We start from the raw sequence: 27,685 nt of genomic DNA, 5'->3' as shown, positions 1-27,685 counted from the left end.
CACACACACACACACACACACACACACACACACACACACACACACGTTAAGTCCAGCGATAATGTTAGGCTTAGGGATGTTTATGGCAACCCCAAGATTTTATCAAGGAACCATGCTCCTCTCACTCCGCCATCTCTGTGATGCTTTAACCCTGACGGTCAGAAGACAACCGCAGGAGTTCTAGCCTAGCCGTGACTTATGCACCCAGGAAAATCAGGAAAGGGTAAGGGAGACTTGTAGCTAAATAAGTCCTCTTTAAACAAATGTTTGGAAGCCCCACTCAACAATTTACACTTCATTGGCCACCCCTTCCTGCAGGTGACCTAAAGAAAGAACTTTTTAGATGGGTACACTGCTGTTCTACCCATGTATTCGAGTCCTGTTCGTTGGGGTGAAGGGAGGAATAGATAGGTAAGAAGTGGCAATCTGCAATGTAATAGAAAATATCACCCTCTTTTGTGATTATGAAGAATATTGTTCTTAGCTTATATTTGTTTATAACTTGTTTTGTTTGTTTGCTTTTTGAGATGGAGTCTTTCTCTGTCGCTCAGGCTGGAGTGCAATGGTGCGATCTCAGCTCACTGCAACCTCTGCCTCCTGAATTCATGTGATTCTCTTGCCTCAGCCTCCTGAGTAGCTGGGATTATGGGCATGTGCCACCATGGCTGGCTGTTTACGCCATTTTCATATTTTACTAAAATACGCCATGTTGGCCAAGCTGGTCTTGAGCTCTTGACGTCAAGTGATGCACCTGCCTTGGCCTCCCAAAGTGCTGGGATTGCACGCCTGAACCACCACACCTGGCCTTGTTTTCTTTTTATAGTATATTGTGAATATTTCTTTAGTCAGCTTTCTAGAGTATGACTTTTTAAAGAAACTGAAAAACTCAGAGGTTCAAAACCTAGGGGTTGGATATTTCCTCCTGGCAGCTGCCCACTGTGAGTACCCACAGAGCCCCCTGCCCAGGCTCAGGGTCCTTGCTGTGTGCAGGACACCCCTTGATGGCCTCTGTATTCGGAGAGTTCCCAGGGTCCTTCTGGGTGTCTCCATTCGGATTTTGGTTGGGGTGGGGGAATATCAGACGGGAGGGCCGGGGTTGGCAGGTGGGGGTTGAAGACATCAGCTCGCTTGGTAAGGGGACTATTTTTGGAAGGAAGGACAGGGAGCTGGTGCCAGGTCCCCCACTGGGAGGTGCTGGCATGGGGGAGCAGCTGAGTGCAGGCCTGGGGACTGGGTAGCTCCAGGGGCCAAGAGGGTTGTTTGAGGGACAGGGAGAGGTCAGATGGGGCAAGGCAGTGAGGCTAGGGCGACAACGTGATCTTAGGCAGCTGACTCGGCACCTTGCTTTGGGAGGGCAGAGGGCGGGAGCAGGGGAGGGGAAAGCCCAATTAGGAGTGGACTTTGGATAGATGTGGCTGGGAGTGGGGGTGAGGGTGCTGCTCCCAGGGCGGATGTGGGTCAGATGTGAGGATCCCCCCATAACACACACACACACACACACACACACACACACACATACATGACTGAACACCCGGGAGCCTCCCCATTGTTCCAAACCTTGGCAGCAGAGCTGAGTGTAAAAGTGTGAGGGTCTCTGGCAGGGGTGCAGCAGCATAGCGACAGAGGTCCTGGCACTGGCCAAGGGTGGATTCTCAGGCCTGTAGAGTAGGACTTCTGGTATCTCCATGGCACTGGCATGGAAATGTCATAATTTATTTAATCTCTCGTCTATTACGCTTTTAGTTTGTTTCCATCTTTTACTGTTATTAATAGTATTTCATGTGCCTCCTTATAATACACCTTTGTTAAAACTTTTGATTATTTCCTGAAGAGCCATTTCTAGAGGTGGAGTTCCTGAATCAGGACGGACAATCCACAGTGGTTCTCCAGTTCATCCCCTTCCTTCATTTGCCTTGCCAGTACTCAGGAGTGTACCTTCCTGGTAGAATTCTCATGTAGATTGTCATCTGGTTGGGAAAGGCGCTCACATGCATGCTGTGTCTTAGGTTTTGTGCCCCTAGTCCTGAGTGCCCATGTAAGGCTCGTTTTTAGCTTCTGTAGACTTGGGGTGAAGAGCGAGCCCCATGCTTGCTCAGCAGGTTTACCGGCCTCTGGTGCATTCCAGCCATAGGCCTTTCTGATTCCTGAGTGGCTGTTGGGGGTGGGTTTGGGCTGTCCCTTTTGTCAGGGACAGACAGCAACAAAGGAGTGCCGTCCACCTACCTCTGGTTATTATTTTCAACTTTTCATTAATTTTCATCTTACCTCTTTTTTAGAAAATTGCTTTCTATCTTATTTAGTTTTTTGAGGCAGTGTTTGACTTTTGTTACCCAGGCTGGAGTACACAATCTCAGCTCACTGCAGCCTTGACCTCCCCGGTTCAAGCGATCCTCCTACCTCATCCCCCCAAGTAGCTGGGACTATAGGCCCATGTCACCATGCCCATCTATTTTTTGTAGAGGTGGAATTTTGCCATGTTTCCCAGCTGGTCTTGAACTTCTGAGCTGAAGCAATCCATCTGATTCAGCCTCCCAAAGTGCAAGGATTACAGGTGTGAGCCACCATGAGCAGCCATTTTTTTTTTTAATAAAAAAACTGGCTGGGCATGGTGGCACATGCCTGTAGTCCCAACTATAGAGGAGCGGGTAGCTGAGGTGGAAGGATCGCTTGAGCCTGGGAGGATGAGGTTGCAATGAGTTTTGGTCGCGCCACTGCACTCCAGCCTAGGTGACAGAGTGAGACCCTGTCCCCCCAAAAAAATAAAATAAAAATAAATAAATAAAATATTTTATTAATTAATTTATATATGTATGTATGTATGTATTTGAGACAGAGTCACACTCTGTGGCCCAGGCTGGAGTACAGTGGTGCAATCTCAGCTCACTGCAACCTCCGCCTCCTGGGTTCAAACAGTTCTTCCTCAGTCTCCAGAGTACCTGGGATTACAGGCAGGTGCCACCACACCTGGCTAAGTTTTGTAGTTTTAGTAGAGCTAGGGTTTTGCCATGTTGGTCAGGCTGGTCTTGAATTCCTGACCTCAGGTGATCCACCCGTCTTGGCCTTTCATAATGCTGGATTACAGGCGTGAGCCACTGCACCTGGTCAGTTTTCACTTGTATGTAATCCATTTCCTTTGCTTTATTTTCTTTTTCGTCATGGCATATTTTTAAACATTTGGAACCATTTTTAAAAAATTGTTATTGAATAAACATAGGAATTGAACCATCTTGAGACTGACTTTCTAAACGGGGTTTGAATGGGAATTGGCTCTGTGAGGAAATGCTAATCAGTAAATGCTATTAGTTATTGATGAATCAGTATTTTTTATACTGTGCTTACACTTACCCTAGGTACCGTGTTTGCTTTGCATTCTTAGAAGGTATTCTGATTTATTTAATGTTCATGTTAGAATGTGCTTTTTCTTTTCAACAGACACAACAAGAGGAGGAAATTCTTTGTTGACCCCCGTTGCCACCCACAGACAATAGCTGTTGTCCAGACTCGAGCCAAGTAATTAATTTGATTCGTATTTTAAACTCAAGATAATGTCGTGTTCATCTCCTGCTGTGTCTTTGTCTTTCTCACTTCCAAACTCATTGGAGGTAAATCTGAAACAGGCTTTTTTGCTGTTTAAATTGGGGTTGCTGAGTTTTGCCTTCCCTCTCACTTTCTTCTAGGGATCTCTGGTAAGTAAACTGTGTTAGAATTGAGCTGGGAAATACACAGTTGCCATTGCTTTATACAGCGGTGGCTTACACCTGTAATCCCAGCACTTTGGGAGACCAAGGCAGGCGGATCACAAGGTTAGGAGATTGAGGCTATCCTGGCCAACTTGGTGAAACCCCCGTCCCTACTAAGAATACAAAACTTAGCTGGATGTGGTGGCATGTGCCTGTAATCCCAGCTACTCAGAAGGCTGAGACAGGAGAATCGCTTCAACCAGGGAGTTGGAGGTTGCACTGAGCCAAGAGGGTGCCACTGCACTCCAGCCTGGGCAAAAGAGTGAAGCTCTGCCTCACTGTTGTGCAGTGTTGTTTTCAACAGGTCAGGTTTTGGAATGTTTGAAAAACAGAGAGAAAAATGGGATTCAAATACAACCATTAGGATTTTGTGTGTATTCCTTGCAAATGTAGTTTACAGAGGATACCTACAGTCCCTAGGTGAGATGCGATGTTGTTTAAAGTGTAGTGCTTCTCTTTAGTGCTGTAATCAGATAAAACAAACCTGGAAATGACCACCAGTTGTAGATATTTGGTTTCTCCTTTGTAAAAGTTGAGTCTTCTTCCACCTACCCATTCCACTGTCCCTTCAGAGGGGGATTTCTGACATATAATTGGCATTAGATAGTTTCAGGAATCTAAGGAAGTTCTTCCTGCTTGTCTTACTGACGGTTTTCCTTTCACTGAAGAGTGATCCCTCGTGAAAGAGGTGATGGATCTGTTGTTACAGGTATTGGCTCATTGGCCCTAGGAAGCCATGTTCCTGGTCCTCTCTCAGGAGCAGATTGTGACAGGAAAGGACAAAGGGGAGTCATAGGATAGAAGAGGGGAATAGAAGCAGAGCTGTCGGATGTGCTAGAGTTGCTGTAACGCAGTTACCACTGAGGGACCTGGTGTGGGACGGGATGGGGGCAGGGGTGGGAGGCCATTGGAGGGCACAGAAAATGAAAGCTGTCTTACTGAAAAAGAAGTGTTAGTTAATTAATTTCCCTTTGTAATCCAAAACCATGAATGTTCTTTGTTGTCTGTCTTCCCAGATATGCTGGAGTCCTCATTGAGCTGAAGTTACCCAACGAAATGGACTTCAGCGGAAAAGATGTCAGCGGAGTGTTGTTCCAGTACCCAGACACGGAGGGGAAGGTGGAAGACTTTACAGAACTCGTGGAGAGAGCTCATCAGAGTGGTGTAGGCACACCTTTCTTGTGGGGGTCTATGGAGGTGTATCCCAACTTGTGTTTGTCTCTCTGTCTGTCTCTGTCTCTGTCTCTCTCTCTGTCTTTTCATGTGCCTTAATTTCTTTACTATTATCACATGGTAAGACTCTCCTTCCTGCCTCCTTGCTGCAAATTTGTTCTGTTCACTGATTCCTGGCACATGGTGGGCCCTAAGTGCATATTTACTGAATGAGTAAATGAGCAAATGGAGTTCACAGGATATGAATGCACTCTGCCAGTCTTCCTGTAGTTAAGGTAATTTGCTGCTCTCCCACTAATCTCAGGGAAAGGTAGCAACCTCATTCCTTTTCTCTCATTTCCTTTCTAGAGCCTGGCCTGCTGTGCTACTGACCTTTTAGCTCTGTGCATCTTGAGGCCACCTGGAGAATTTGGGGTAGACATAGCTCTGGGCAGCTCACAGAGATTTGGAGTGCCACTGGGCTATGGGGGACCCCATGCAGCCTTTTTTGCTGTCAGAGAAAGCTTGGTGAGAATGATGCCTGGAAGAATGGTGGGGGTAACAAGGTAAAGGGGCTCATGTTTCTCTCCTTTTATTGTGATTATGATTTCCCTGATTCCTTCTCCTGATCACAAATGTTGATTTCTCTCTGAATTCAGTCGGGCCATTTTGAGTCAGTTAAGGAAATGTACAACATAGATTCAGAACAATTCTGTTTGGGGTATGAGCTAGTACTTCTCAAACACCATAAATTTGTAAATTTTTTGAAAAATTTTGTGTATAATTTGCAACATAGTTGTATTGAAGTCATATAACATATTTGCTTAGGTTGATGGAAGCCTTGAAAGACTAAATATTTTAGGCATGTTTTGTATCTAGACAGTTCCTTTCTTAAAAGCACTATGCCACATAGGTCTGTAAAGACAAATGCAAAAAACGTCCATAAACCACATGCTTAGTGCCTTCTGCATTCCTTCCTAGAGGCTTCCGCCACATGGCCATTTGAGTAATTTCCAGATATACTTTCCTGATTGCTTCTCATTGGTGAAACCGCTCAGATTAAAAACAGATGTTCAGTAGTAGTCTTTGTTCCTTAAAAAAAAAAAGAAGAAAAGGAAGGGGGAACCTAGACCCATGCCAGGATTATTATTAGGGAAATTTAGCCTTATCTCTTTGAACTTTGATAAAAGCTGGGCTATTAACATAAGTGAGTAGCCTGAATTAGTGAATGATGTCATGATAATGTCAAGTTTTTTAAAAAATTATATTTTAAAAGTTATACCAGATGGCTTTCAAAAAGTTTAGTATATTAATTATTGTTGGTTGATTTTTTTTTTTTTTTTTTTTTTTTTTTTTTTTTAGACAGAGTCTTGCTTTGTCACCCAGGCTGGAGTGCAGCCTCCATCTCCCGGGTTTAAGCAATTCTCCTGCCTCAGCCTCCTAAGTAGCTGGGACTACAGGCACCTTGCCATCATGCCCAGCTAATTTTTGTATTTTTAGTAGAGATGGCCAAGGATGGTCTTGATCTGTTGGCCAGGATGGTCTTGATCTCCTAACCTTGTGATCCACCTGCCTCAGTGTCCCAAAGTGCCGGGAGTACAGGCGTGAGCCACTACGTCCAGCCTGTTGGCTGATTTTTATAATGAACTTATTTTTCTGAAAAACGGCCCAAGAGGTTGATGAAATAAAGTTGAAGACTGCTGAATGTTGGTTTTATTCAAATTTTTTTTATTAGGGAGGGAAAATTTTTGAGACAAATGGTAAGACTGTTACTTCTTCTTTTTTCTTTAAATAGCCATACGAGGCCGGGCGCGGTGGCTCAAGCCTGTAATCCCAGCACTTTGGGAGGCCGAGGCGGGTGGATCACGAGGTCAAGAGATCGAGACCATCCTGGTCAACATGGTGAAACCCCGTCTCTACTAAAAATACAAAAAATTAGCTGGGCATGGAGGCGCGTGCCTGTAATCCCAGCTACTCGGGAGGCTGAGGCAGGAGAATTGCCTGAACCCAGGAGGCGGAGGTTGCCGTGAGCCGAGATTGCGCCATTGCACTCCAGCCTGGGCAACATGAGTTAAACCCCGTCTCAAAAAAAAAAAAAAAAAATAGCCATACGATCGCTTTGTATTTCCAACGTAGTTGTCCCATGTCTGTAGGGGATTGGTTCCAGGACCCCTTTCTCCATGGATGCTCAAATCCATGGATGCTCAAGTCCCTTAAATAAAACAGTGTAGTATTTGCATGTAACCTGTGCACATCCTTTTTAAGAAAGGATGTCGCTTTGTCACCAGGCTGGAGTGCAATGGCACCATCTCAGTTCACTGCACCTCCACCACCCAGGGGCAAGCAATCCTCCCACCTCAGCCTGCCAAGTAGCTGGGACTTCAGGTGTGCGCCATTGCATCCAGCTAATTTAAAAAATTTTTTTTTGGTAAAAACAAGGTTTTACCATATTGCTCAGGCTGGTCTTGGGGCTCAAGTGATTTGCCCATCCAAGCCTCCAAAAATGCTGGGATTATACATGTGAGCCACCAAGCCTGGCCCCTGTATACTTTAAACCATCTTATAACACCTAATGCTATGCAAGTAGTTGTTATGCTATCTTGTTTTTTAAAAATTTGTGGATTTTTTTTTTGTCTGAGGCGAAGGTTGCAGTGAGCCGAGATCCTGCCAGTGCACTCCAGCCTGGGTGAAAGAGGGAAACTCTGTCTCAAAAAAAAAAAAACATTCAGTCATCCAGTTTAGATTAGAAATTGTTTCTTTATGAACTTGCACTCAAGTACATTTGCTGAATTCACTTCTAGCTGGAAAGGAAAGAAGCAATTCTATTATGTATAGCAGCCCGTGGTACTGTGATTATCTGTGCTAACTGGATGCCTTATTCTTGGTCCAGAGATGCCACTGGGAAAGAAGTGTATCGTCTTGCTCTTCAAACCAGGGAGCAACACATCCGGAGAGACAAGGCTACCAGTAACATCTGTACAGCTCAGGTAAATCACATGTCTGACCTAACCACTGAATGCCTTACGATATACAGAAATGAGCTACTCATTCATTCATTTTTTCATTTATTCACCACCTCCTGAGCAGTTAGCACACCAGAAATGGCAAGATCTTATTGGTGTAAAAGGCTCATTGTCTTATGAGAACCAAAATACAGTGTTGGCTGCGTGTGGTGACTCATGCCTGTAATCTCAGCACTTTGAGAGGCCAACGCAGGCAGATTACTTGAGCCCAGGAGTTGGAAACCTGCCTGGGATACATGGCAAAACCCTGCCTCTATGAAAAATAAAATAAAATAAATTAGCCAGCAGTGGTGGTATGTGCCTGTCATCCCAGGTACTAGGGAGGCCAGAACCTGGGAGGTTGAGGCTGCAGTGAGCCATGATCATGCCACTGCACTCTAGCCTGGGTGACAGAGAGAGACGTTGTCCCCTACTCCTGCCCCCCAAAGAAGTTAAAAAAAAATACACTGTGTTTTACTGGTGTTCTTTATACGCACACCCTTTGCCTATGCATTCTCTTCATCATAAGTGTTTTAATAGTAAAAAAACTAAAGAACATTATTAGTTTCATTTTACCCATAAATTAAAATATATGTACATAAAAAGATGGATATCAGGATCTCTAGCGGTCTTGGCTTTGGGCCATATTTGTTACAGGTGGCAGTTGAGACACCCTGTCTTAGGGCTGAGACGGAGCCTCTCCAGGAATGGGTTGAGGAAGTCAAAGCCCGTGAGGGCTTTGAGATAACTGTGCTGGCGAGGATGGTGGTGGTCCCAAAGCACTGTTTCTGGGAGGTCATAACTGGTATTCTTTAAAAGGATGGGATAAAGGAGGAAGAGCTTCCTGGGTTCTGACCAGGGTCCTGGGTTCTGTGCTCCAGAGCTTAGGTCAAAGTGTTTGTGAAACTCAGCCAACCCCTAGGATCAGTTGGAGGACCACTCCTGAGCATAGGATCCATTCTAAGTGCATCTCCTGTTTGTTTGTTTGTTTGTTTGTTTGTTTGTTTGTTTGTTTTTTGTGACAGAGTCTTGTTTCTCCATCACCCAGGCTGGAGTGTGGTGGCACAATCTTGGCTCACTGCAATCTCTGCTTCCCAGGTTCAAGAGATTCTTGTGCCTCAGCCTCCTAAATAGCTGGAATTACAGGCACATGCTACCACACCCAGCTAATTTTTGTATTTTTAGGAGAGACAGTTTTCATCATGTTGGCCAGGCTGGTCTCAAACTCCTGACCTCAAGTGATTGACCTGCCTGGGCCTCCCAAACTGCTGGGATTATGGGTGTGAGTCATGACACCTGGCCTCTTTTTTTTTTTTTTTTTTTCTTGAGACAGATTCTTTCTCTGTTGCCCAGGCTAGAGTGTAGTGGCATGGGCATAACTCACTGCAGCTTCAACCTCTAGGGCTCAAATTATCCCCCGGCCTCAACCTTCTAAGTAGCTGGGACTATGGGCACATTCTGCCATGCCCAGCTAATTTTCAAAAAATTTTTTGTAGAGACGAGGTCTTGCTTTGTTGCTTAGGCTGTTCGCAAACTCCTGAGCTCAAGTGATGGCATGAGCCACCGTTCCTGGCCATTGTAATTGCATCTCTTCTATGAAGAGTCAGAGAGAGATACCACAGATACTTCAGTGGGAGTGTGTAGTGTTCTTCCATCTCAGGGCTTTGGCATCTAGAACCACCGCTGAAAGGCTTCCCCAGGAAGACAGTGGACAATAAAATCTTCTTACAGTTGTTTCTGCAGCCATTGGTCTCTGGAGTCGTTTCCTCAGTTGGTCATTTTGTATTATGTTTTGCCTCAGGAAGGTGCTGCTTCTTCTCAGATAAGAGCTCTTCCAGTATCACAGGAAGGCAAGCTGGTGGGCACAGCCTTTTCCTCTGTTGAACAGCAAGCTGATCTTTATAGGATGACCTCACATTCAGTAGTTTACCCTCCATGTGTTGAATTCTCTGCTTACGTTTTCCCTTTCTGTGCAGCTGACTGCTCCTGTCTTGCTGTTTCTCCCCATGTTTTTCCAGGTTTCCCTCTGATCCTAAGTCCATTTAGGGCCTCAGTTTTCTGCCTCTAGGTTCATGTTCCAGGTAAACGTGGGCTGTCTGCAGTGAACCAGTTATGTTCCTGTTTCTTAATTTCTTCCAGTTCATGTATAGCTGATAATTCATTATTCAACTTGTGTTGAAAAGGTCTGTATCTTTTCCAGCAATTGTTAAAATGTTTGCCCTGGAGACAGGCATACTCCAGCTTGTCTGATTTTCATCCTCTTATTATGATGCTCTTCTAACTCTGCGTTGTCTATTTCACTGCATATGTGCCTTTTCATAATTGATTGCGTAAAAGAATTACTCATAACTCCAGTTTCACTCTCTTTGTAAGCGTGCACTTCTCCCTGTTTTGTCAGGAGATGAGTGGTGTCTTTTGAGTTGCTCCTTTTGCGCTGTATGTCTTTGACCCCCGCCTTCTGTTGTAGCAACTGTTCCACGTTCTTCTCACTCTTGCTCTTCTCCCTTGGCATTGTGGGGGTTCACTTGTAGTTATGCATCATTGATGGGGCATGACTTTTTTTTAATCTCTGAAAGTATGTTAATGAATTTTTTTTTTTTTTGAGCTGGAGCCTGGATCTGTCTCCAGGCTGGAGTGCATGGTGCAATCTCGGCTCGGTGCAATCTCGGCTCACTGCAATCTCCGCCTCCTGGGTTCAAGTGATTCTCCATCCTCAGCTTCCCGAGTAGCTGGGCTTATAGGCGCTCACCACCATGCCCAGCTACTTTTTGTATTTTTAGTAAAGATGGGGTTTCACCATGTTGGTCAATATTGTCTCCATCTCTCAACCTTGTGATCCACCTGCCTTGGCCTCTCAAAGTGCTGGGATTACAGGTATGAGTCACTGTGCCTGGCCAATGAATTCTTTTTAAAATAAATTTTTCTATAGGGAATCTCTCAGCTTATTCTGGCTCAGCAGGCGCCCCATTCTAAAACAAAACCAGAAAAACAGGGTGTGGTCGCTCACGCCTGTAATCTCGACACCTTGGGAGGCCAAGGCAGGAGGATTGCTTGAGTCCAGGAGTTCAAATCCAGCAAGGGCAACATAGTGAGACTGCTGTCTCTACAAAAAATACAAAAATTAGCCAGGTGTTATGGTGCACACCTGTAGTCCCAGCCGCTTAGGAGGTGAGGTGGTAAGACCCAACACCATAAAAACCCTAGAAGAAAATCTAGGCAAAAGCATTCAGGACATAGGCGTAGGCAAGGACTTCATGACCAAAACACCAAAAGCACTGGCAACAAAAGCCAAAATGGACAAATGGGACCTAATCAAACTCCACAGCTTCTGCACAGCAAAAGAAACAGCCATTAGAGTGAATCGGCAACCAACAGAATGGGGCAGTGAGCTGAGATTGCCATTGCACTCCAGTCCAGACAACAGAGTAAGACTCTGTCTCAAAAACAAAACAAAACAAAAGAATGTTTTTATTATTCCTAAAAGAAATTCTATTCCTGTGAAGTAAACATTCCTCATCCCTCTCCCCTTCCTATAGCCCCTGGCAACTACTATTCTACTTTGTGTCTCCCTGGATTTGCCTATTCTGAATATTTCAAATAAATGGGATCATACAATATGTGACCTTTTGTACCCAGCTTCTTTGCACAAGGTTTTCAAGGTTCATCCATACTGTAGGATAAATATGTGCTTAATTCTTTTCCATGGCTGAGTAATATCCCATTGTTTGGACATACCACATTTTGTTTATCAATTCATCAATAGGTAAACATTTGGGGTGTTTTAAATAAGGCTGCTCTGAACATTTCTGTGTAAATTTTTGTGTGAATGTAGTGTTTTCAGTTCTCTTAGATATATTCCTAGCAATAGAATTGCTGGGTCATATGATAATTCTTCGTTTAACTTTTTTGAGGAACTTACAAACATTTTCCAAAGTGGCTGATTATTTTACTTTTCTACCAGCAGCATATGAATATCCTAATTTCTTCTTTTTCACCAATGCTTGTTATTGCCTATCTTTTGGTTATGGCCATCCTGTTGGATGTGAAGTGATAATCTCACTGTGGTTTTGATTTGCATTTCCCTAATAACTAATGATTTTCAGCATTCATTAGCTTTTGATGCTTTTAAGTACCTTAATTGTATTGTTATTATTTAATTATTTTAGAGACAGGGTCTTGCTATGTTCCCCTTGTGGGTCTTGAACTCCTGGGCTAAAGCAATCCTCTTACTTTAGCCTCCTAAAGTGTTGGGATTACAAGTGTGACACCAGCCCATTAAGTTTGTCCGAATTATGAAAGAAATTGTCATTTTTTATTATTTTATTAATTTTTTATACTGGTCTCTATTTTAGTTTCTTGGTTCTTCTTTTGATATTCTAATGCTCTTTGAAGCTTTAAAAAGTGGTTTTATGCTTCTCATCAATTTGTTGTTCAGCCATGTGATATAGTCTCCTGATTGTGGAAGGAGTCATCTCTGGATTAAAAAGGGAAATGAACCAATCTCTACAATGTGGTGGTGGAGGCTTCTGGGGCATTCCGTGAATGTCAGGCCTGTGTTTCTGTTCCCCAGCTACACAGTCATGAGCATTTGGGCACAGTGTGTTACACATTCTTTACTTCTCCCTTGCCTTCTCCACAGCTGTGAAGTGCTATGGAGTTTCTGTATTTATTTCTGAATGTCATAAGGGGTCAACAAGAGTGTTTACACTTTGTCTAGGACTTTTAGTACAAGAATGTCTATTTCTGTGTTTTCTGATGTCTCTTTCTCCTCATTTACTTCATTGTCTGTTGACTTCACCTTCTGGCGTCTTTGGAAACTGTTTCTTATTTTGCATTGGCTTCGTAGAGATTTCCTCTAGTAGTCTAGCAGAAAAAAGATGTACCTAACAAAATGGACCCAGCATGGAACATCATTCAGCAGTTTTTATTTTTTTATTGCATTTTAGGTTTTGGGGTACATGTGAAGAACATGCAAGATTGTTGCATAGGTACACACATGGCAACGTGATTTGCTGCCTTCCTCCCCTTCAGTTATATCTGGCATTTATCCCCATGCTATCGTTCCCCAACTCCCCATCCCCCACTGTCCCTCCCCTATTTCCCCCCAACAGACCCCAGTGTGTGATGCTCCCCTCCCTGTGTCCATGCGTTCTCATTGTTCGACACCTGCCTATAAGTGAGAACATGCGGTGTTTGATTTTCTGCTCTTGCGTCAGTTTGCTGAGAATGATGGTTTCCAGGTTCATCCATGTCCCTACAAAGGATATGAACTCATCGTTTTTGATGGCTGCATGATATTCCATGGTGTATATGTGCCACATTTTCCCTGTCCAGTCTATCATCGATGGACATTTGTGTTGGTTCCAGGTCTTTGCTATTGTGAACAGTGCTGCAATGAACATTCATGTGCATGTGTCCTTATAGTAGAAAAATTTATAATCCTTTGGATATATACCCAGTAATGGGATTGCTGGGTCAAATGGAATTTCTATTTCTAGGTCCTTGAGGAGTCACCACACTGTCTTCCACAATGGTTGAACTAATTTACACTCTCACCAACAGTGTAAAAGTGTTCCTATTTCTCCACATCCTCTCTAGCATCTGTTGTCTCCAGATTTTTTAATGATCGCCATTCTACAGTGAGATGGTATCTCAATGTAGTTTTGATTTGCATTTCTCTAATGACCAGTGATGATGAGCATTTTTCCATATGTTTGTTGGCCTCATATATGTCTTCTTTTGTAAAGTGTCTGTTCATATCCTTCACCCACTTTTGAATGGGCTTGTTTTTTTTTTTTCTTGTAAATCTGTTTTAGTTCTTTGTAGACTCTGGTTATCAGCCCTTTGTCAGATGAGTAGACTGCAAAAATTTTTTCCCATTCTGTTGGTTGCTGATTCACTCTAATGACTGTTTCTTTTGCCATGCAGAAGCTGTGGAGTTTGACTAGGTCCCGTTTGTCTATTTTGGCTTTTGTTGCCAGTGCTTTTGGTGTTTTGGTCATGAAGTCCTTGCCTACGCCTATGTCCTGAATGCTTTTGCCTAGATTTTCTTCTAGAGTTTTTATGGTGTTGGGTCTTATGTTTAAGTCTTTAATCCATCTGGAGTTAATTTTAGTGTAAGGTGTCAGGAAGGGGTCTAGTTTCTGCTTTCTGCACATGGCTAGCCAGTTTTCTCAACACCATTTATTAAACAGGGACTCCTTTCTCCATTGCTTGTTTTTGTCAGGTTTGTCAAAGATCGGATTGTTGTAGATGTGTTGTGTTGCCTCCGAGGCCTCTGTTCTGTTCCATTGGTCTATATCTCTGTTTTGATACCAGTACGATGCTGTGTTGATTACTGTAGCCTTGCAGTATAGTTTGAAGTCCGGTAGTGGGATACCTCCCACTTTGTTCTTTTTGCTTAAAATTGACTTGGCTATGCGGGCTCTCTTTTGGTTCCATATGAAGTTTAAGGTGGTTTTTTTCCAGTTCTCTGAAGAAGGTCATTGGTAGCTTGATGACCATAGTGTTGAATCTGTAAATTACTTTGGGCAGTATGGCCATTTTCACGAAATTGATTCTTCCTAACCATGAACATAGAATGTTTCTCCATCTGTTTGTTTCCCCTCTTATTTCGTTGAGCAGTGGCTTGTAGTTCTCCTTGAAGAGGTCCTTTACGTTCCTCGTTAGTTTTATTCCTAGGTATTTTATTCTCTTTGTAGCAATTGTGAATGCTGTTCGTTCTTGATTTGGCTCTCTTTAAGTCGGTTATTGGTGTATAGGAATGCTTGTGACTTTTGCACACTGATTTTGTATCCTGAGACTTTGCTGAACTTGCTTATCAGTTTCAGGAGATTTGGGGCTGAGACGATGGGGTCTTCTAGATATACAATCATGTTGTCTGCAAATACAGACAATTTGACTTCCTCCTTTCCTATTTGAATACCCTTTATTTCTTTTTCTTGCCTGATTGCTCTGGCTAGAACTTCCAATGCTATATTGAATAGGAGTGGTGAGAGAGGGTATCCTTGTCTAGTGCCAGATTTCAAAGGGAATGCTTCCAGCTTTGCCCATTCAGTATGATATTGGCTGTTGGTTTGTCATAAATAGATAGCTCTTATTATTTTGAGATACGTTCCATCAATACCTAGCTTATTGAGGGTTTTTAGCATAAAGGGCTGTTGAATTTTGTCAAAGGCCTTCTCTGCATCAATTGAGATAATCATGTGGTTTTTGTCTTTGGTTCTGTTTATGTGGTGAATTACGTTTATAGACTTGCGTATGTTGAACCAGCCTTGCATCCCCGGGATGAAGCCTACTTGATCATGGTGGATAAGCTTTTTGATGTGCTGTTGCGATCAATTTGCCAGTATTTTATTGAAGATTTTTTGCATCTATGTTCATCATGGATATTGGCCTGAAGTTTTCTTTTCTTGCTGAGTCTGGGCCGGGTTTTGGTATCAGGATGATGTTGGCCTCATAAAATGATTTGGGAAGGATTCCCTCTTTTTGTATTATTTGGAATAGTTTCAGAAGGAATGGTACCAGCTCCTCTTTGTATGTCTGGTAGAGTTCGGCTGTGAATCCATCTGGACCTGGGCTTTTTTTGGGTGGCAGGCTCTTAATTGCTGCCTCAACTTCAGCCTTTGTTATTGGTCTATTCAGGGTTTCAACTTCCTCCTGGTTTAGGCTTGGGAGGAGGCAAGTGTCCAGGAATTTATCCATTTCTTCTAGGTTTACTGGTTTATGTGCATAGAGTTGTTTGTAATAATCTCTGATGATGGTATTTCTATGGAATCTGTGGTGATATCCCCTTTATCATTTTTTATTGCATCTATTTGATTATTCTCTCTTTTATTAATCTGGCTAGTGGTCTATTTTGTTGATCTTTTCAAAAAACAAGCTCCTGGATTTATTGATTTTTTTTGAAGGGTTTTTTGTGTCTCTATCTCCTTTAGTTCTGCTCTGATCTTAGTTATTTCTTGTCTTCTGCTAGGTTTTGAGTTTTTTTGATCTTGCTCCTCTAGCTCTTTCAATTTTGACGATAGGGCGTCGATTTTAGATCTCTCCTTGCTTCTCATGTGGGCACTTATTGCTATATATTTTCCTCTAGAGACTGCTTTAAATGTGTCACAGAGATTCTGGTATGTTGTGTCTTTATTCTCGTTGGTTTCTAAGAACATCTTTATTTCTGCCTTCATTTCGTTGTTTATCCAGTCAACATTCAAGAGCCAGTTGTTCAGTTTCCATGAAGCTGTGCAGTTCTGAGTTAGTTTCTGAATTCTGAGTTCTAACTTGATTGCACTGTGGTCTGAGAGACTGTTTGTTATGATTTCTGTTCTTTTGTATTTGTTGAGGATTGACTTACTTCCTACTATGTGGTCAGTTTTAGAGTAGGTGTGATGTGGTGCTGAGAAGAATGTATATTCTGTGGATTTGGGGTGGAGAGTTCTATAAATGTCTATTAGGTTTGCTTGGTCCAGGTCTGAGTTCAAATCCTGGATATCCTTGTTAATTTTCTGTCTCGTTGATCTGTCTAATATTGACAATGGGGTGTTAAAGTCTCCCACTATTATTGTGTGGAAGTCTAAATCTTTGTAAGTCATTAAGAACTTGCCTTATGTATCTGGGTGCTCCACTATTGGGTGCGTATATATTTAGGATCGTTAGCTCTTCTTGTTGCATTGATCCTTTTACCATTATGTAATGTCCTTCTTTATCTCTTTTGATTTTCATTAGTTTAAAGTCTATCTTATCAGAGATGAGATTTGCAACTCCTGCTTTTTTGTGCTCTCCATTTGCTTGGTAAATCTTCCTCCATTCCTTTATTTTGAGCCTTTGTGTATCCTTGCATGTGAGATGGATTTCCTGATACAGCATACTGATATGTTTTGGCTTTTTATCCAATTTGCCAGTCTGTGTCTTTTGGTTGGGGCATTTAGCCCATTTACATTTAGGGTTAATATTGTTATGTGTGAATTTGATCCTACCATTTTGATGCTAGCTGGCTGTTCTGCCTGTTAGTTGATGCAGTTTCTTCATTGTGTTGATGCTCTTTACCATTTGGTATGTTTTTGGAGTGGCTGATACTGGTTGTTCCTTTCTATGTTTAGTGCCTCTTTCAGGAGCTCTTATAAAGCAGGCCTGGTGGTGATGAAATCTCTGAATAATTGCTTGTTCGCAAAGGATTTTATTTTTCGTTCACTTATGAAGCTTGGTTTGGCTGGATATGAAATTCTGGGTTGAAAGTTCTTTTCTTTAAGGATGTTGAATATTGGCCCCCACTCTCTTCTGGCTTGTAGGGTTTCTGCTGAGAGATCTGCTGTGAGTCTAATGGGCTTCCCTTTGTGGGTAACCCTACCTTTCTCTCTGGCTGCCCTTAGTATTTTCTCCTTCATGTCAACCCTGGTGAGTCTGACGATTATGTGCCTTGCGGTTGCTCTTCTTGAGGAATATCTTTGTGGTGTTCTCTGTATTTCGTGGACTTGAATATTGGCCCGCCTTGCCAGGTTGGGGAAGCTTTCCTGGATAATATCCTGAAGAGTATTTTCCAGCTTGGATTCATTCTCTCTGTCACATTCAGGTATACCTATCAAACGAAGATTAGGTCTTTTCACATAATCCCATATTTCTTGAAGACTTTGTTCATTCCTTTTTACCCTTTTTTCTGTAATCTTGCCTTCTCATTTTATTTCACTGAGTTGATCTTCGACCTCTGATATCCTTTCTTCTGCTTTGTCAATTCGGCTGTTGAAACTTGTGTATGCTTCGCGAAGTTCTCATGTTGTATTTTTCAGCTCCATCAATTCAATTATATTCCTCTCTTAGTTGTTTATTCTCATTAGCATTTCTTCAAATCTTTTTTCAAGGTTCTTAGTTTATTTGTATTGGGTTACAACATGTTCTTTTAGCTCACAGAAGTTTCTTATTACCCACCTTCTGAAGCCTGATTCTGCGAATTCATCACACTCATTCTTTTTTTTTTTTTTTTTTTTTGGGACGGAGTTTCGCTCTTGTTACCCAGGCTGGAGTGCAATGGCGCGATCTCGGCTCACCGCAACCTCCGCCTCCTGGGTTCAGGCAATTCTCCTGTCTCAGCCTCCTGAGTAGCTGGGATTACAGGCATGCGCTACCATGCCCAGCTAATTTTTTGTATTTTTAGTAGAGACAGGGTTTCACCGTGTTGACCAGGATGGTCTCGATCTCTTGACCTCGTGATCCACCCGCCTCGGCCTCCCACAGTGCTGGGATTACAGGCTTGAGCCACCGCGCCCAGCTCACACTCATTCTTTATCCAGCCTTGTTCCCTTGCTTTTGAGGAGTTGTGATCCCTTGTAGGAGGAGAGGCGTTCTGGTTTCGGGTGTTTTCATCCCTTTTGCTCTGGTTTCTTCCCATCTTTGTGGATTTATCCACCTGTTGTCTTAGTTGTTGTTGACTTTCAGATTGGGTCTCTGAGTGGACATCCCGTTTGTTGATAATAAAATTATTTCTTTCTGTTTATTAGTTTTCCTTCTAATAGTCTGGCCCCTCTGCTGTAGGACTGCTGAGGTCCACTCCAGGCCCTGCTTGCCTGGGGATCACCTGCAGTGGCTGCAGGATAATAAGGGTTGCTGCCAGTTTCTTCTTCTGCTATCTTTGTCCCAGAAGGATACCCGCCAGATGTCAGTCTGTGCTCTCCTTTATGAAGTGACTCTTTGGATATACGGGGGTCAGGGAGCTGCTTGAGGACACAGTCTGTCCTTTATAGGAGCTCAAGTGCTGAGCTGTGAGCTCCGTTGTTCATTCAGAGCTGCTGGGCAGGTACGTTTAAGTCTGCTGCAGCAGAACTCATAAACCCCCCCTTTTTTCCCCCTAGATGCTCTGTCCCAGGGATTTAAGGCTTTATTTATGAGTTTCTGTTGTGCTGCTGCCTTTTTTCAAGGCTGCCCTGCCCAGCGAGGAGGCAGCCTAGTCACTGTCTGCCTGCAGAGGCTTTGCTGAGCTGCTGTGGGCTCTGCCCAGCTGCCATGTGAACTTCCCTGCAGTCCTGTTTATACGGGTGTAGTTAGAACTGTCTTGCCAATGGCGGCCCACCTCTATAATGGCAGACTCTCTCTGTAATGGTGGGCTGCCTCAGCAATGGCGGGCTGCCTTGGCAATGGCGGGCTGCCTCAGCAATGGCAAACTATCTCCGTAGTGGTGGACTGCTTCAGTAATGGTGGACGCCCCTCCCCAACAGAGCTGGACCATCCTGGGTTCAGCTGTGCTTACTGTGAAACTCTGAATCCAGAGTATTTCTGATTGCTGTTTTTTTGTGGGGGTGGGACCAGCCAAGCCTGATCACCTGGCTCCCTGCCTCAGAGCCCCCCCCCTTTTTTTTTTCAGTTGAACGGTTGATTCTGTCTCCCAGGTGTTTCAGCTGCCTGTTGAAAAGGTGCCGAGATCTGTGTGATTTCCTGTGCGGTGACCCACTGTGCCAGCTGAAGCAGCTGCGCTGTGATTCGTGGCACTTTTTTGCCCCGGTATCTCCTGGCCTGGCTCCCTGTTTCAGTCCCCTTTTTAACAGATGAATGGGCGACTCTGTCTTCCATTCATCAGCTAAAACAGCGCCCGGACCCGTGTATTTTGTATGGAGAACCGCCACGGTGGGGTGTGGGCAAAACAGCCACCCAGCAAAAACAGCCATGCCAGCCAAAACAGCCGGGCTGGTGATGTGTGGGGCTCCTCCGCCTGGGAATCTCCTGGTCTGTGGGCAATAAAAATCCGTCTGGAAATGTGGCATCCAGTCACCCTGGGTGCTTTCGTTGGGGGCTGCAATCCTGAGCTGCTCCTAATCGGCAATCTTCCATTCAACTGTATTTTGCAGAGATAGGGTTGCACATTGTCAATTGGGCTGGAGTCCGTCCAGTGATGCAATTACAGGTGACTGTAACCTCGAAATCCTTGGTTCAAGTGATCCATCTCAGCTTCTGGAGTCACTGGGACTACAGTTGCACACCACCCTGCTCCCAGCTGAGTTGCACATTTCCATTTTGACCAGTCCTTTGCCACAAATTCTACATTCAACCATGGTTGGCTGAAGTTCAGCCTCTAGTGTTTTATTTACGGTTTTAGGAGAATTTTATTCCTGAAGTCCTTGGATGTTTGAACATTCCTTGTTCCTTTTTATTCTTGAAGAACTGCCCAGTTGAGTGTAAAATTCTCAGATCTTGCTTTTTCACCCTGAGGTCTTTATTGCTTCACTGATATTCCTTCTTAATGTCTGATGGCAGTCTGATCTTTGCCCTTAAGGGTGACATGCTTTTGTTGCATGGATGAAGCCCTTTGTAATGGTCAAATGTGAAGATTTAGTATAGTAATAACTCCAGGGTGTCTTGGAGGCCATTTCCCTCCACGTTGTCGGGCAGGTTATATACTAATTGTCCCCAACTATCAAAGAATGTAGGAAATCTGATCACCTTGTTTTGTCCCTGTCTTCAGTTCTGGCATCCCAAGTCAGGTAATTACTCCCTCCCACTAATTGTCCTTCATCATGTGATTATTTAAATGATCCTTTAAATGTTCTTATCCTTTAGGCCCTCTTGGCGAATATGGCTGCCATGTTTGCAATCTACCATGGTTCCCGTGGGCTGGAGCATATTGCTAGGAGGGTACATAATGCCACTTTGATTTTGTCAGAAGGTGAGTTGGTAATCTATCTAAAACATTTGGGCATAATAAAACTGATAAAGTAGAGTAAGTAAAATTGAAAACATTGTGTGTCCAATACTATTTGCAAAATTAGAAGTCAAATGAGAAACCAGGAAAGGTACTTTCAACATCTGTGAGTATTTTGTAATTGTTGTTGTTGTTTCTTTCTTTCTTTTTTTTGAGATGGAGTGTTGCTCTGTCTCCCATGCTAGAGTGCAGTGGTGCGATCTCGGCCCACTGTAGCCTCCACCTCCCGGATTCAAGTGATTGTCCTGCCTCAGCCCTTAGGTAACTGGGATTAAAAGTGCATGCTGCCATGTCCAGCTAATTTTTGGTAAAGACAGGGTTTTGCCGCGCTTTCCAGGCTGGTCTCGAACTTCTGACCTAAAGTGATCCACCCACTTTGGCCTCTCAAAGTGCTGGGTTTTCAGGTGTGAGCCACCATGGCTGGCCTAGACTGAGTGTTAGTATTTTTTTTCTCTTTTACTCCTGGTATGCTGTGATTTTATTTATTTATTTATTTTTGTGATAGTCTTGCTCTGTTGCCAGGCTGGAGTGCAGTGCCATGATCTCGGCTCACTGCAACCTCTGCCTTCTCGTTTCAAGCAATTCTCCTGCCTCAGCCTCCTGAGTGGTTGGGATTATAGGTGCTTGCCACCAAGCCTGGCTAATTTTTATATTTATAGTAGAGACAGGATTTCACCATGTTGGCCAGGCTGGTCTCAAACTCCTGACCTCGTTATCCACCCGCCTCGGCCTCCCAAAGTTCTGGGATTACAGGTGTGAGCCACGCTGTGATATTTTTAATATGCAGAACTCTTACTCTCCCACCAGCCCCAAACATAAGAAAGATGAACTCCCTAATATAAAAATGGGCAAAGAACTTTAAATGTAATTTTAAAAGAAATAAGTATAGAAATAAAGGGCCAATAGACATATAAAAAATTTTAGCCTTGCTGTTAATCAAAAAAATATAAAATAAAGCAATAAAATAGTGTTTATCCTATTACATTGGCAATCAGAAGAATGCTGTTGTTTAGTGAGTTGGACATGGTGACGCGTGTCTGTAATCTCAGCTACTCTGGAGGCTGAGCCAGGAGGATTGCTTGAGGCCAGGAGTTCAAGACCAGCCTGGGCAAGTGAGACCTCACCTCTATAAAAAAATTAAAATAGGCCAGGCACGGCAGCTCATGCTTGTAATCCCAGCACTTTGGGAAGCTAGGGCGGGTGGATCACAAGGTCAGGAGTTCAAGACCAGTCTGACCAATATGGTGAAACTACATCTCCACTAAAAATACAAAAATTAGCATGGTGGCACCTGCCTGTAGTCCCAGCTACTCTGGAGGCTGAGCCAGGAGAATCGCTTGAACTTAGGAGGCAGAGGTTGCGGTGAGCCAAGATCGCTCCACCGCCCCCCCCTCAACAAAAAAATAATATTTTTCTTCTCAAAAAAAAAAAAAAAAAAAAAAAAAGATTAAATCATGGTAAATCCATATGTTTGGCTATTATGTAGCCATTAAAAATGATTTAAGACAGTGATCTAGTGATCTATAGGAAAGCATAGATGAGACCAGGTGTGGTAGTTCACACCTATAATACCCTCATTTTGGGAGGCTAGGTGGAAGGATTGCTTGAGTCCAGGAGTTCAAAGCCAACCTGAGCAACATGGCAAGATCCCGCTCTTCAAAAAATTTAAAAAATTAGTGGCCAGGTGTGGTGGCATGGGCCTGTGATCCCAGTTACTTGGGAGGCTGAGACAAGAGGATTTCTTGAGCCTGAGCCCAGGAATTTGAGAGTGCAATCAGCTATGATTATGCCCCTGCATTCCAGACTGGGTAACAGAGGGAGTCCCTATCTCTTAAAAAAAAAAAAAGGTATAATGAAATATAAATATATATCTGATAGTTCCTGCTCCCCAATTTCTTGAGATATAATATACCAAAATACAAGGAGTAATGTAATTTTTATGGAGATTTTCCTTATTCTTTTATATATATTTCATAATTTTCTATAGCATAATAATAAATATGTTTAGGTTTTTTTTTTTTTTTTTTTTTTAAAGCAATCACCAAAACACTGCCTAGGACCAGCAAGAGTCTAGTAGAATTTATCTCTTTATTACTCTGTGACATGTCAAAGGCTCAGGAGCAGGTTTCGATATCAAAGATTGGGGGCTCTCCCATCTTGTCTAGGTCTCAAGCGAGCAGGGCATCAACTCCAGCATGACCTGTTCTTTGACACCTTGAAGATTCAGTGTGGCTGCTCAGTGAAGGAGGTGTTAGGCAGGGCTGCTCAGCGGCAGATCAATTTTCGGCTCTTTGAGGATGGCACAGTAAGTCAAATTTTCAGTATTTTCATCAGTTCTTCAAATTCTCACATCCTTTCTCATTAAAAGCTTTCCTCTTTGTTTTTAAAAATTCAAAAGCAAACTTTAGGCACAGTCTATTTTTTCATAAACCAGTTTTATTTACAATATGCAATACTCTGATCTTTTCAGTAAAGTATCATTCGCCCTTTGCTTTCTTTTAGACTTTGTGTTTTCATATGTGGGACTGAAATGCACATATTTTCCTTATAATACTCTCTTCACAGTATGACTGATGGTTTACGATAAAGGCTCTGATAACTGATAGGGTAGTGTAGGTTAAGGGAAGGAAAAGATAAGCATGTCTAGCTCTAACAGGAGCATCTTGCAGCCATGGAACGTTAGAGTTCACAGGTGGCTGGCTAAACTCCCAGCCCTGTGAAGCCTGGGACTGGTCCAGCCACCTTCCTCTAGGCATTAGCTTGGATATAATGGCACCCTGTTATTTTGGAATGATGGGATTTTGTTTAGCACCATCTCCCCTTTGACCTCTCTTGGGATTTCTCCACTGATCTTGCAATTTAGAGTTGATGTGTTCCATTTTGTTTTTGTTTCTGTAGCTTGGTATTTCTCTTGATGAAACAGTCAATGAAAAAGATCTGGACGACTTGTTGTGGATCTTTGGTTGTGAGTCATCTGCAGTAAGTAAAATAAAAACATGCATTCCTCGTCATGACTATTAGAGATGGTAGCAAAGGTAGCTTATCCTCTGAATGTGAGTGAGAAGGGACCCAAGTAGGACATTGGTAGCTTGCTGTTAAAATTATTCCACTGACTGTCCCTTGTTAGTCACTGCTGACAGCTGGAGGTCACTACTCTAGGGCTCCAGCCAGTATTATGCAGCTAGGGTAGTTGGAAAAATTGTTAATGGTGTTTAATTGAAACTGCCTCTAATACAAAGATTCAAGATGTTGGCATCTTGGTTATGTGATTCATTGGAAAATTATGATACTCATTTAATACATATCTATTGAGGAATCAATATGTGCCAGGTGCTATGCTAGGCCCTGAGGATACAGTGGTGAATTAGACATGGAGCTTTCTGTCCTCATGGAGCTTATAGTTTCCTAGGGATTCAGACAAACAAGCTCAAGATTAGAATCCAGGTGGGTGATGTGTGAAGATGTTCTGGGGATTCACAGGATGAGCTCCTTACCAACAAGATGAGCAGGAGTTATCTAGACCAAGATGGCACAATGAAAGGAAGAGGGGTCTGAGTGTACTAGATGCTGGAGAAAGCAGTCACAAAGGCTGGGAGAGCAGGCACATGAAAGCTATAAGCAGTTCAGTGTAATGAGTTGCTTTCTAAAATAATGAAGTAGCAGGGACAAGCAAGAGAAGAGTTACCATTTCATGGCATGAGAGTGAAAGAGAGCAGACAGTAGCTGCCTAGACCCATGGCAAGGAACTAATCACAGCAGTTTACAGCCTGGTGTGTATTAATCACGAAGTAAATATTTGTTGAATGGATTGATTAAAGGAAGTAGAAATACCTTCAAGAGTGCTGAGTGGTGTTGTCTTGGTTATCTGTGTCCTCTTTGAGAGACGACTTCAAAGGATTATGCCAGATAACATTCATAAATCGTCAAAGAAGCATCACAACGTTCTCTTTTAAACTTCAATTAATAAGCAGGACTCAGCTCCTTCTCTGTGGAACTCTGCACTAAATTTAATCACAGATATTTGGTTAATGCATTTGAGAAATGTTTCTGGAGCATCACTAAGGGGTCAAGAGGGCCATTGTTTCAGTTCATTTGCATTGTATAAAGGAATGCAAATGAGGCCAAGTAATTTACAAAGAAAAGAGGTTTATTTGGCTCACAGTTCTGCAGGCTGTGCTGTGCAAGAAGCATCTGCTTCTGGTGAGGGTTTCAGGAAGCTTCCTCTCTTGGAGAAAGTGGAAGGGGAGCAGGCATTACATGGTGAGAGAGAAAGGAAAAGAGAGAGGAGGGAGGTGCCAGGCTCTTTTTAACAATTACTTCTCATCAATTCTCATGGGAACTAGTAGGGTGAGAACTCATTACTGTGAAGACAGCACCAAGCTTATCTTCAACACTGGGGATCACATTTCACCCTGAGATCTGGTGGGGACAAATATTTAATCTGTATTAGCTGTATTGTTAGCCTGGGGAGGAATGAGGATCAAGCCATGTATTCATTATATATTCTGGATATTCAACATTTATCAGATACATGACTTACACATATTTTCCTCCATTCTTTGGGTAGTCTCTTAACTTTCTTGATAATGTTCTTTGAGGCACACACATTTTAAATTTTATTGAAATTCAATGTATCTAATTTTTTTGTACATTTATTGTTTATTCCTTTGGTGTCACATTTAAGAAACCATTGCCAGATCGAAAGTCATGCAGATCTGCCCATATATTTTCTTCTAAGATTTAGTAGTTTTAGCTTTTAAGTTTATATCTTTGGCCAGACACAGTGCCCCACTCCTGTAATCCCAGCACTTTGGGAAGCCAAGGCAGGCAGATTGCTTGAGGCCAGGAGTTCGTGACCAGCTTGGGCAGCAAGGTGAAACACCATCTCCAGAAAAATACAAAAATCAGCCAGGCGTGGTGGCATGTGCCTGTAGCCCCAGCTACTCAGGAGGCTGAGGCAGGAGGATCAAGCCCAGTAGACTGAGGCTACAGTGAATCAAGATTGTTGTGTCACTGCACTCCAGCCTGGGTGCCAGAGCAAGACCCTGTCTCGAAAAATAATAAATAAATCAATAAAATTATGTATTTGACCCATTTTGAGTGCTTTCCAGCCATTCAGAAGCCTGCAGTCCACACGTGGCTCTAGATACATCTCTGGCCTCATCGTCTCTGTTTCTCCTTCAGGAACTGGTTGCTGAAAGCATGGGAGAGGAGCGCAGAGGTATTCCAGGGTCTGTGTTCAAGAGGACCAGTCAGTTCCTCACCCATCAGGTGTTCAACAGGTTTGTGTGTCTTGTGTGACTTCTGCGTTTTGTGCCGTGACAATCCGCTAGGGAGCTCGGCAGAAAGCTGCTATTGACTTCGCCTGCTGTGGCCTGGTTATTGTGGCTCAGCCATGGCTCATAAGTATCTTACCCTGGTAAGGATCCCATTCCTGACTTGGGAAAAGTACACTTCGTTTCCTGGTGGCTCTGCTCCCTTTGCACAGTCAGGAAGCAGGGATTTAAGATGAATAATTGCCAGACTGAAGTTCATTCCCAGGAGCCCTAAATCCTCTTCTTCCCAACCTTGAACGCATGCCCACAGGCAGCTTCTTGTCCAAGGCAACCTCTGAGGTTTGTGGGGATCTGTGCCCGTCTCTCTGAGTGTAGTTGACATATTGCCCATGGCCAAAATCGATCTGCATTTTGAAGGCAGATTTCGGTGTGTCTTATATTGCAGGAGGATGTGCATGGACACATAGCTACTTTTTGCGACCCTAATTCTGTGTTTTGTGTTCACAGCTACCACTCTGAAACAAATATTGTCCGGTATATGAAGAAACTGGAAAATAAAGACATTTCCCTTGTTCACAGCATGATTCCACTGGTAGTTATTTGTGGCCTTTTTTTCCTCATTTCAAAGCTACCGCAATCCCACCTCTTTTGTTCCTACCTAAAACGCTCCAAGAGCAACGAAGGGGTGGCCATGCGGGGACAGTGGAGGGTTAATTGATGGAGTATAGAAAATCACTAACACGATACATTTTGGATGTGCTTCTTAAAGGGATCCTGCACCATGAAGCTGAATAGTTCATCTGAACTCGCAGTAAGTAGCTCACTTCTGTAAGTGGATACTCAGCAAGGGGCGGTGTTCTAGTATCCACCGAGGCTTAGAACTAGTGAAATCTACTGGGACTGTGATTCTGTGACTGAAGAACTATTTTAATAAGTATTTATGTGGCTATTCAACAATCTTGAAAGAAACCCTGTATTTCTCACAACTTCATCATTTAAATGTATGGGTAAACTTATTTTTTTTTTTTAAATTAATGAAATGTATATGGTATTATATGCCTTTCTGTTGTATCCCTCACCTGCTCCCACCCCCCTTTAAACCTGCCATAGTAAAAGCTTTTTTAAAAAATTTGTGTATAGTTCTAAATTTCAGGTAGAATTAAGAAGCTTAAGCCTTCTTTCCGGAAATCCATTCCTGTATCAGAACGATAGGAATTCAAGTCAATGGAAGATTTGTGTAACTCGCTCTGGTGGTTGACAAGTATCTTTACTAGGCCAGGATCCATTTTAGCAAAGCTTTTTTTTCTTTCATTTCTTACGTTTCTTCTGATGTGACAAATTGTATCAGACAAAAGAAATCATTTTATATTGTGATAAGATTTCCCTCCCCATTCATTTTTTTAAAAAATAGAGATGGTATCTTGCTATATTGGCCAGTCTGGTAGCCTCAAGCAATCCTCCTACCTCAGCCTCCTGAAGTTCTGGAATTACAGGTGTGAGCCACTGTGCCTGGCCTACCCATTTACTTTTGCATTTGTTTCTTGTTCCACTTAGTGAAGAAAGAAATAATATATGTGCTATATAAGAGTTTATGTCAATCATACCTGAGGCAACTCATTGTGTTTCCTGGAAAGAAATCTATTTTGGGGGCTTTTTTTTCCCTGAAAAATTAGCAAAACATTATATTTTTGTATAAGTTCCCTTTCTGGGCAACTATGTCCCATTTTAAATGAAGACAGTAATGGTACTTACCTTAAGGTTGTGGTGGAACTTGAATGAATGTATATATAGTGCTTAGAACAGTGCCTGGCACGTAGCTTTTCTCATCATCATTATTAA

General features: G+C 42.9%; 1 protein-coding gene across 1 annotated transcript in view; it reads left to right on the top strand.

Moving 5' to 3' along the window:
• The window catches only part of GLDC (glycine decarboxylase), a 107,104-nt gene that overhangs the window by 33,470 nt on the left and 45,949 nt on the right, over positions 1 to 27,685 (top strand). Inside the window, exons 5-14 of the mRNA XM_032291095.1 lie at positions 3,433 to 3,510; positions 4,757 to 4,904; positions 5,262 to 5,458; positions 7,783 to 7,879; positions 20,429 to 20,534; positions 22,736 to 22,875; positions 23,469 to 23,549; positions 25,755 to 25,852; positions 26,354 to 26,438; positions 26,616 to 26,657. Coding sequence (XP_032146986.1) covers positions 3,433 to 3,510; positions 4,757 to 4,904; positions 5,262 to 5,458; positions 7,783 to 7,879; positions 20,429 to 20,534; positions 22,736 to 22,875; positions 23,469 to 23,549; positions 25,755 to 25,852; positions 26,354 to 26,438; positions 26,616 to 26,657 — 1,072 coding nt within the window. The remainder of the gene's footprint in view (positions 1 to 3,432; positions 3,511 to 4,756; positions 4,905 to 5,261; positions 5,459 to 7,782; positions 7,880 to 20,428; positions 20,535 to 22,735; positions 22,876 to 23,468; positions 23,550 to 25,754; positions 25,853 to 26,353; positions 26,439 to 26,615; positions 26,658 to 27,685) is intronic.

Source organism: Sapajus apella, unplaced genomic scaffold (genome assembly GCF_009761245.1).
Source record: "Sapajus apella isolate SASKATOON/1434 unplaced genomic scaffold, GSC_monkey_1.0 scaffold24, whole genome shotgun sequence".
NCBI lineage: Eukaryota > Metazoa > Chordata > Mammalia > Primates > Cebidae > Sapajus > Sapajus apella.
This window is presented reverse-complemented; position numbering and strand designations above follow the sequence as displayed.